The 10,474-nt window shown below is 47.0% G+C and overlaps 1 protein-coding gene across 1 annotated transcript; it reads left to right on the top strand.

The window, feature by feature from the left end:
• Positions 1-23: 23 nt before the first annotated feature.
• Positions 24-9,306, top strand: MKRN2 (makorin ring finger protein 2; the record flags this gene model as incomplete). The annotated part of the gene is made up of 7 exons (XM_010080062.1): positions 24-163; positions 1,651-1,829; positions 2,614-2,918; positions 4,369-4,583; positions 6,105-6,215; positions 8,182-8,326; positions 8,976-9,306. Coding segments are annotated over 7 exons (1,239 nt in total), but the record flags the coding sequence as incomplete, so codon positions are not given.
• Between the last annotated feature and the right edge of the window lie 1,168 nt (positions 9,307-10,474).

Below are 10,474 nucleotides of genomic sequence, written 5' to 3' on the forward strand. Positions count from 1 at the left end.
CGGGCTGCTCTGAGCCGAGCTGCCTCTCCCGCAGGTACTACCTGCAGGGCGTGTGCCGGGAGGGGAAGAAGTGCCTGTTCTCACATGATTTATCTACGAGCAAATCCTCCACCGTCTGCAAGTATTACCAGAAGGGACAGTGTGCCTACGGAGCTCGGTGCAGGTAAGGATTCGGATCTTTTTGGAATGGCCAGTTCAGAAGAACTGGGTGTAATAATCGTGCGCAGTCAGCTTTGAACTCCAGGGAATCAAACTGGTTTTCATTCAGTAAGACACGAAAAAGCAGAGCCTCGGGTGTGCAGCCTCACCTGAAAGAGCCCTTTGGCAGCAAGGGTTGCTTTCTGTATTGCCGAAGTGGCTGGAAGCAGGCAGTGGTCCAGCAGAGCTTCACTCGGGCCTCCTGATGGGGCTCAGAGCCTCCTTCATGCAGACTCACGCACAATTTCAGGGATTTTCAGTTTTGTCTTAAAGCAAAGTTCTTTTTCTTATGCTCCTCTCTGTTTGGTGGGAAAGCCAAACAGTACCACACCTTTTCCTGAAGTCTTCTAGTTAAAACCCCTTGAGAAATTCTCTAGTAAACACTACGTGTTAGTTAATGTTGTCACAGGAATGTGCCACAGGGCAGCCTGTGGCTCCTTCGTGGAAAAGTTCTAGTGACAGACGAGAAGCCCGTGTTTGTGCCTTCGCCTGCCAAGCCCCGGGGATCTCACGGCATTACTGTGATCGCAGCAGCTTGGTTGGATTTCCTTTCCTTCCCTTTGCTTAGTTCCTGGTACCAAACTTGGATCAGGAGGTTGGGCGTTGGTGGTTGCTGCAGCTTCCATCAGCTGCTCCCGGTGATGTAGCGCTGTGTGATGTTGCTGGCGGCTGCGTTAGTCACAGGGACCACGTCGTACACTGACTGGGCTGTCGGGACGGCTGCAAAGTGGGTTGTGTTTTACCCCAGCTGTTTTGCTGGCATTTGGGGCGCTCGATGCACAGAGGTGATTTGTGCGTATGGCGTAGCGCGGGCATGTACGCATCCTAAGTACAGGACCAGGCACAGATGGGGAGAATGTTTCTGTTCCCCTCAAAAATACTGCAGCGTTCAGGGCTGTCCGTGGCTCTGCTGGGCAGCCTCTTTACTGCACGGATTGCTTCTGCGCTGCAGCTGGAGTGCGTTTCTAGAGCTTTGCTGGGTGTTTTGAGTCCTTTCCTGTCCTGTGTGCGAATACCGCATCTTCTCCTGTGGTGGGGGAGCAGAAAGTGTTGCAGCTTGCAGGGGGAAATGGAGATCACAAAATGTTGCTCCTTCCTGCACAGTGTTTTGATGTTGCTTCTCTGAGAAATGTCAGCAAACCTGTTTGTGTGAGGGGATGACGAAGATCTCATTTACTATGCACGTGAATAATGTTTTTTCAGCTGTGCTGGGTGTCTCTGGAGAAGGAAATATAGGTGTGTTTTCAGAGGCATCCATTTTTTAAGACTGAGAAGCCTTTTCGTCTTGCTTAGAGAGAGACTGAGCAGTTCAGTCAACTTGTCAGAACAATCCTTTTAAAATAAAAAGTAGTTGTGCAGTTGTATTTTGTTTAAGTATTCACCAGGGCAGTGTCCTGCTGCCGTGCCGAGTTCAGGCTTTGTAACACTTGTTCTGTCTTTTTCTTTTTGTAGGTATGATCACACCAGACTTCCTGCGTCGGGGGCTGCAGCGGCCCCTGCACCGCCACCCCTCTCCTCAGCAGTGCCGCACACCCCTCGCCACCCTCCCGAGCACGGCGCGCCCGTCATCAGGAGCAAGCTGCACGAGACCAGCAAGCGGGAGAAGAAGACGCTGGTGCTCAGGGACAGAAGTGAGTGGGAGCGCTGCTTTGCTCGTCCTCCTTGACTCTTGATAGGAGTTGGGTAGTTTTTCTCCTTTTCTTACTTGAGTTTCGAGGACAGCTGGAGTGGCGCGGTCGGACTGCCAACCCGATGTGGCCTCTTTCCTGGAAACGCTCGTGCCTGTCGGTACCTTTTTACAGCGCTGTCTTGCTGGCTGGCATTCAGCCCGGTGTTCCCTGAAGGACGGGTTTTGTATTGGGGGATTTTTTGGGATTTTTTTTTGTTTCAATTTGGGTTTTTTGGTTAGAATATCTCTACTCCTCAGATCTTCTTGTGTGTCTTGTTCTCGGCATTGAGGGCATTTGAAATGGCAAGAAGCCTGGCTGCTTTGTGCCACGGTATCCAGCGTGTGCTCTGGGGAGGACCGTGCCAGCCCGCAAGCACAGAACCATCCACCCACCCCCAACAGGCAGGGCAGAGGAGCCGAGCCCCCGCCGCCTGCACGCTGCTCCCGCCTGTGCTGGCTGGCACACCAAATGGGCCTGTTGCCCTGATGTGAAATCAGAGGATTTTTTTTAGCCTATTTGTAAACAGAAAACAACTGTGGAAATCTTGAAATCGAATTTTTCAGTAGGTAGTTTGGAAATTCTTTTGATTCGTCAGCAAAAGGGGCTCAGAGATGAGATTTAATTGAGAAGAAAATTTAAAAAAAACCCAAACCCTGGTAATCATTGGAAAGAAAGTACGTGGAGCTTCGTGTGGGGGTTTTATGCAGTGTCTTGTATGGTTCATACTGTGTTTCTGTTTCCTAAGATCTGTGTGGCTTGAATGAAGAGAAGCAGAAACCCAGCACCACAAGCGATGTGGTGTGTTGCAGTGACCAAAACGATCACCTGGAGATGAAGCCCCACTCCTATCTGGAAGCTATTTGCAGCGGACTGAAAGATGCGGTGGCTGGAAGCTCGTGTGCTGACGGAGAGCAGCTGTGTCCCTATGCGGCAGCGGGAGCCTGCCACTTCGGAGATCGCTGCCTGTACCTCCACGGAGACGTGTGTGAGATCTGCGGGCTGCAAGTGCTTCACCCGTTCGACCAAGAGCAGAGGAAGGCTCACGAGATGGTAATATTCTCCTGGCATCAGTGTGAGATTTGCTTTGCTCAGCGCAAGGTTTGGTTCATTTGCTCTACGCTGAGTTTTGTAGAAGAGCCTGCTGTTCCAAAGAGCTTTTGTTTTATTGTTTATCTAGCTGTGAAATTATTCTAAGAGTGGTCTGTTCAGGCACCTGGGGGGTGATACTGCAACTTTTTTTCCCATTTCATCCTTATCGGAAGCTGGCCTGCAGTCTTCTCGCAGAACACCCTAAAACCCTACCAGGAAAATGTCTTTTGTAGCTTACATGAGTTCTTGATGGTACGTTCCGTACAGTGGGAGAGCGGAACCGTGGGCTGCCAGCGCGTTCTGAGAGACTGCCATGCCGCTCTGCCGGGTCGCCTCTTCGGGTGTCTCCTCTCGGTCCTGGCTGATTTCAGTGCAGGGTCAAGTAGGGACCGGCTGAACGGAGCACAAAGATTTTGGAGTTGAAATTGAAGTAGGACGGCTGGAGGGACTGGGAGAGGAATCAGCTGGGTAAGGATGGGCTTAAGGAGCTGCTCTTCTCTCTGCCTGGCTACAGATTGGGGTCAGGGCTGGTCAAAAACAGGAGTTCTCCAGGCTGAGAAGGAGAAGGAGCAGCAGCGTTAGGGGTTACTGAGCCCTAAGTGGCTCCAGAATCTGCAGTGGAAGCCAAGGGGTTACAAATCTCAGATTTTGTTCTGTTAGCGTGTACTTGCAAAGCGTGCTGGTGTAGTTCTCGCTTCTCCCGGGGTCTTGGTGGTGTGTGGCAGGGCGTCCCATCCCCGCTGCTGCCAGGTGTCAGCTCCCGAGCAGAGGTCAGTGTTGGGTGCAAAGGTGAGGTGGTCAGAACGCTCCTACTAATGTGGAATTATTTAGCATCCTTTCTTTTATTATTATAATTTAAAGTCTCTTAATTGTATTTGACTTGTCAGGTCCTGAGAACTTTGCAAAGCAAGAGGTGAAACTCTGCAGGTGTAACACCGGCTCGCTGTGGCGGTGTAAGCTGGTCACTGGTGGTCACCGCTGGGAGCTGAGCTGAGAGAGGCTATAGGAAAGCCCTTAACGAGAGACTCATTCCTTAGCGAGGTGAAGCTTAATAGCCAGTGAACGAGCGTGGCCTTAATGCTGAGCAGAGCGTGGCACCCGTTCAGGATCCTGAGCTAGATGGTTTTAGAGGTGTTTGAAGCATTTCCTGGTGCAATACCTGCTCCGTTACAGATACAGAAAGGTGCAAAGGAAGAGTGGGGACTTCTGATATTCCTGAAGCTGCAGAAAACATTGAAGGGCTGAAATATGTGATTGAATTTAATGTTCTTCAAAATAAATGGTGATGCTGAAGGGGAGGATGTTCTTCATCAGCATTTCCCTGTAATAGATCCCGTTCAGACACTTCTGTTTTACAAGGAACAGGCTGATAGGTGGAGGGCAATAACAGCTGACGTCTCTCCCGTGACAGATGTGCATGGCGACATTTGAGCACGACATGGAGAAGGCGTTTGCCTTCCAGGCCAGCCAGGACAAAGTGTGCAGTATCTGCATGGAGGTGGTGTATGAGAAACTGTCGGCCTCGGAGAGGAGGTTTGGGATCCTGTCCAACTGCAATCACACGTACTGCCTGGCTTGCATCCGGCAGTGGAGGTGTGCCAAGCAGTTTGAGAATCAAATCATCAAGTAAGTCGGCATTAACCAGAGTCTCTTCCCTGCAGCCTGTGCCAGTGAGACAGGCTCTCCGGTGTGCTGTGGCTTGACATAGAAATAAAACTGGTGATAAGGGATTCCAGAGCTGTCAATATTAACTCAGCCGTTAATAATAGATGAGCTCAAAAAATCCTGCTCCAAGTGCTGGCAAATTCTAGGACACTGGAGTATGGCTGTGAGAAGAGCTGCCTTCAAGATGAGTAGGATGCATGGGGAATCCTCTGCTAACAGTTTATTTACATGCTGTGGTCCTGGATGGGAAGAGCTTGGCCCTTCGTACCCTGGCCCTCTCTCACTGCGTTGGTGGAGGGGTAGAGTGTGCATGAGTGGACTCTAGAACAGCCAAGACCTCCTTAACCTGAGCCCTTCACAGTACCTGACTGCAAAAACAGTGGCTCCTTTTTTTCTACGTATGTGCTTAATTACTGGATTTTTCTCTAAAATAACTTACTCAAGCTAAATGTCCCATTAATCACCCATTTATCCTTGTCTGAGTAAATGCCTTCCTCTTCTGGCTGTATAAAACACGCATTCCAAACATGCTCCTCCTTAGATGAGAGAATTTAAAATATCCAATTAGGACAATTTCCTTTTTTTGAGCATCTCTTTGAAATCTCCCTCAAGTTACAAGCACGCTGAGGAAAAGGTGGCAAGTATTTTCAGTCTTTTGCCCAAATAGACTTTTTTTGCCCAACTTTCATTATAAATTCATTGGAGTGAATATCAGCTTGTTAGAACATAACCTGTGTTGGAGTCGCGCTTCTGGTGGACTGGTACTGAGATATTCCGCCTACAGGAGGGCAGACTGGGAGGGTTTTTTTCAGAAACAGCACCCTGGAAACCGGTTTGAGTACAGATTAAATACTAACACAAATTCTTCAAACATGTTTTTACATTTCTCCTTAGTGGTGAACATACCAGTTGTTGCAAAGTTGATCTCAATGGGGGACTTGGCTGAGCTCTGAAAGTCCTGCCTGCTGGGAGACAAGGTGTTCTGTGGGAGTGGTGGGGAGGGAGATGAAGCCTTTCCCAGGCTTGGGGAGGTACTTGATTCCTGATCTTAGTTCCTCATGTAGAAATCTATCATCTCTTAAAAGCACTAAGTGACCAACTCATCACTGCTGTTAGAAGTCAGATCACGTTTCAAAAGCTTGGAGACTTTTTTCACCTGGTTTGGCTTCCTGCTGCCTAGCCTGACAGTTCCACTTTATATTGGGATGAGCAGATAGAGAGTTTATTTCTGCGTATTGAGAAGGTACCTGTTGCTTTTGTTCAAGTCTAGAAACAAACGCAAGGTAGCACAAGCCCTGACGGAATTATTTCAGTTGAAACTAATAACAAATGTGCCCGTGTGCTGTACAACCCGCGAGGTGGCGGTTCAGTGCAACAAAGTGTCTCCATTTCCCTCAGGAGACTGCTCTTTCTGGCTAATTTATGGAGGAGTATTGCTCTCAGAAAGTAACCGAGCATTGCTGTTTGTCTCCGTCCGTGCAGGTCGTGCCCGGAGTGCCGTGTGATATCCGAGTTTGTAATTCCCAGCGTGTACTGGGTAGAAGACCAGGAGAAGAAAAACGAGCTGATTGAAGCATTTAAGCAGGGCGTGGGGTAAGTGTAACCATGAGTGCTATTTACATCGTCCTTAAGATAGGTACACTAAGACTTAGTCCATCAAGGTGCCTGTATTTTTAAACTATGTAGTTACAAACCATGCTGCAGAGAACTCTTAATCTCTGTTACCACTTTTATTTAACTCTGTGACTGCAACGCAAGGGTCTGTCGCATAATTACAGATCAGAAATTATTGAAACTTGCTGTGCTCTGAAATGGAGAAGCTCTTTCAGTTCACTTGCCAACATTGGCTTCGTGCATTTTCTGTTGATCCCTTCGACGTAAGTGCCTGGAAGGTTGTCTCTTGAAATATGGGATAAAAAATTCACAGGGCTTTTGTAATGTCTGCTAAAAATGAAAAATACTGCATGACTGCAGAACAGGGAGGTGCCATGACTTAGCTCCTGGCTCACTCTTTGTAAGAGTAAACAAGCAGATCTGTGCTGGACCCCAGGGAGCAGTGACTGTGTTGCTGAAGGTTGTGCAGTTTTATTCTGGGACGTGCACCAACCTCTAAATGTGCCCTGTGGCGTAGAGAAAAAAAATAGGCCTTACTTAAATCCGTGCAGAGCTGTTTCTACTGGCTTTTCAGCTGCTTGGGAGGCTTTAAGCCTCTGAAGTCCTGTTGGAACACAGCAGCAGAATTGCTGAATGCAGTGCTGCTCCATGAAATGCTTCATCCAGCACTTGTCTTGTTTTCTTTCCTAGTAGGGCAAAATATTTGAATAACATTAATCAGTTTAAATGGAGGTTCTTCAGATACAGTTTGTTTTCACCACCCTGTTGCTGTCGCAGTTTTTCATTTGAATTCATAAGGACTTTGAATGTAAGCTGCGCTCCAGAGCCTGGGCTCAGTGCAGTGTTTAACTGGCCGTGTTCTCAGGAAGGGGAGCTGCTGTGGTACTGGCATACAGGTGTCAGTGCTGGGTTTTGATTCTTGTCAGGCTGTTGTACAGAATACAAGAAAGGGGTTTTGCTCAAGTGCACAGCTAAGACTAATAGGTTGTGCTGTAGACGGAATTTCTGTACCAAAGATGTTTTCATGGAGAAATCTCTTGGCAGTCAGTTTAACGGGAGGCTTTAGTATTGCATGGAATGAAAAAATACTAACAAAGGGGAGACTAAGCTAAGAGCAGGGGTCATTCCAATTTATACGCCAACACAGGAGGGAGAAAGTCAGCCCTAGAAACTTGGAAGTCACAGACCACGAATTCCAAACCAGGACAAATTCATTGTGCTTTCAATGCAGTGCCTGGCTGGGGGGTTTTGGTGGGTTGGGGTTTTGTTGTTATTGTGTTTTCTTCAGCATGGAGTTGCTACTTGATAGACTGTATCTATGCCTTAGGAACCAGTGTCATCACTACTTGTATATTAAGTTTACAAGTTCAGTTGCATTTTCTCTGTAGTTTCCTCCTCAGCTGGTTTTTGTTGTAGAAGAAGCCATCAGCGCGCGCCCCCCTGCCCCTGTAAGGAACACCATTAGAAAAATGTGCTACACAGCTAGAACAGCTTAGCTGAACAACAAAGCTGCTGGAAACGTAAATTAACCAAGTCTGGTCATAGAACTTCCAAAGGAGGTGATGAGGAGAAGAACAGGCTCATACAAATGCAGTGGTAGAGAATACAGGAGAGGAACACTGCTCAAGAAATGTGCATGACATGAAAACGCAGGGGGAGGATCGATGACATTCTTTGAACATCCCTCCCTTTCCTTGCCTATAAGGTAGTTTGTGTTTTTTTGACTTACGATGCTGTTCTTCTTTGTATTTCTTTGTTTACTTTTAATAATCTTTCCCAGCTCTTTTGGCTGCCATCAATTAGGGAACAGGACACCAACGCTCCTGGCGCGTTAACAGGAGCAGGACTTTGCACCGCTGACCCAGGATAAGCAGCCGTGGAGAGGGAACTGTACCTGTTTCCTACCAGCTGACAGTAATAACTCTCTCTCTTCTCATTAAATCAGGAAGAAACCCTGCAAGTACTTTGAGCAAGGGAAAGGAACTTGCCCGTTTGGAGGGAAGTGTCTTTACCTTCACGCTTATCCTGACGGGACGCGAGCTGAACCTGAAAAACCACGGAAACAGCTCAGCTCGGAGGGGACGGTGCGGGTAAGGGAATACTCCAGTCCCGTGTCATTAAAAAACATGTTTTGAATGGAAAGCACACTGCTTAAATATGTTTCATACCGCACAAGGCCTTAGAGAAGTGAGGACAGCATCCCTCGACTTTCCCTGAGGCAGAGGTTTTTTATTAGGGAAGGGAGAAGGTACCTTTCATTTAACAGCCAAAACTTAGTATCGTTGATTTTGTCAACCAGTCCTTCTCCTGGCAAACCTTTCTTCAAAGGAATTCTGACATTAAAGCTTTCGCTTACAGTATTACAAACTCATCTCACTTGCCTGTGTATCTTTGGCAGTAAGACCCGCTAACAAGGTCGGAGCCTTCTCAGACACTCATGACGGCTCAGCCAGGGTGCTGTGTGGCCAGGGCACACCCGCTGGTTTAACAGTGTTTAGACATAGCTCAGTAAGACTGGTTCGTTTGACCTAACACTATTCTTACTGCAGAGAGCAGCTCTCACTTTAACAGCAAATGGTGCTGAGCCTGGTAGTAAATCCGAGCACTAACCCAGCTTTTAAGTCTCAACTTCTGACTCTTTTTTTTTAAATGAAGAAATAAGACTGATAAGGGAAAATGCTTTGATGGCACTGTGGCATGTAACCGGTTTGTGCTCAATCAGATGTTCTTCTGTTCCAGTTCTTCAATTCTGTTCGGCTGTGGGACTTTATTGAAGACAGAGAAAGCAGGACTGTGACCAGCACGGATGATGAAGTAACAGAACTTGGAGACCTCTTCATGCACCTTTCTGGGGCCGACGAGGATTCTGCTACTTCTCAGTAAAGAGAAGGGAAGGTGCTGTCCTCTATAGCAATCCAGCTATTTACTTAGCCATGCTTTTACTTTCTGCAACACAGTTAGAGTGAACGGGCCCTGTGGTTTACTTGTGCAGTCCTGGTAAACGTTTTTAGATTAGTTTTTGTATGGCAACAAAAATACTAAAATATATTTTAAAAGTTCAATTGATTGCCCAGAAGGGTTTTCTCCCTATATGCCGTCTTGCGAGTTGAGTGGTAGCATAAATACAGCTCCTCTCTTACCGTTGTAAGCTTAAGCTGTTAAAAACTGTTGCTAAATCGATTTTGGGTGCTTTTGGGTTGTGGTTTTTTTTTCCCTTCACTAAATCAACTAAGTGTATATCTACAAAACCCACTGGGAATAACGGTCAGTGTAGTTTTTTCAGATTTAACACATTATACCTCAAAGTGGTACCTAGAGTTCAGAATCACATTTACTGTCCTACAGCGAGTGTTTCGGTAGTGAGGCCTGGACACTGCCTGCCTCTCAAAGAGGGTGCAAGTCAGGTTCCTGCCCTTGCAGAATAATTGCAGTGTGTAGTGGCAGGAAGAGTCTCTCAGAGCACCTGCTGTAAAACAAATACAAGTGCACTGGTGCACACCTTCAGGCAGAGCAATACTGGAGTCGCAACATACAGCTGCATTAAACTTACGGCACAAAAACCTGTCATGAGCATAAGTAGTTCTTTCAGTTGTCATTGCAACACCTGTAGTTAAAAGTTTACTTCAGTTTAACTAGTTCAGATGTATTTAATGGGAAGGGAAACCTTGATTCAGATTAAATGAAGGAGCCAAAATGAAATGAAGTAAATAATTTTCTGATCTCCTTATGTCAGTGATCTAGTTTGGAACTCTACAACACATACTTTCAGTTTGATTTGTATTGTGAAGCAAAGGGTAGAGACACTTGTGCAGAAAGCCTTAGGTCAGCACAGCAAACAGGGCGCTGCTCTGATGGTTAAAAACTAGGATCAGGGCACTGGCATAAAGCAAAGAGCAGGAACCTTCATCTGGGATTCAAACACTTTGAAATGGCACCAAGTCAGTGACTCCAGGATTACCTGCCTCACCTCTTGGTGGGCATTTCTGGGTCAAAACTGAAGCCGAGAGGTGTCCTGGATGCAAACACAACATTTGTGTAAGGGAGAACTCCCCCAGCTCTGCTGGCCAACAGTTCCCTCCAACTGGACATGCAAATTTTGCCCTCTGTTCTGACCTAGGAAATGTAACTTTTTGCACAATTATTTCTGCTCTCAAGTTAGTTTTTAGCAGTGCTTGCTGCAAGGTCAGGCCTTATAACCACTTCCTCATCTGCTTCCTTTTAAAACTGGCATCTGAGGG

Source organism: Pterocles gutturalis, unplaced genomic scaffold (genome assembly GCF_000699245.1).
Source record: "Pterocles gutturalis isolate BGI_N339 unplaced genomic scaffold, ASM69924v1 Scaffold50354, whole genome shotgun sequence".
Lineage (NCBI taxonomy): Eukaryota > Metazoa > Chordata > Aves > Pterocliformes > Pteroclidae > Pterocles > Pterocles gutturalis.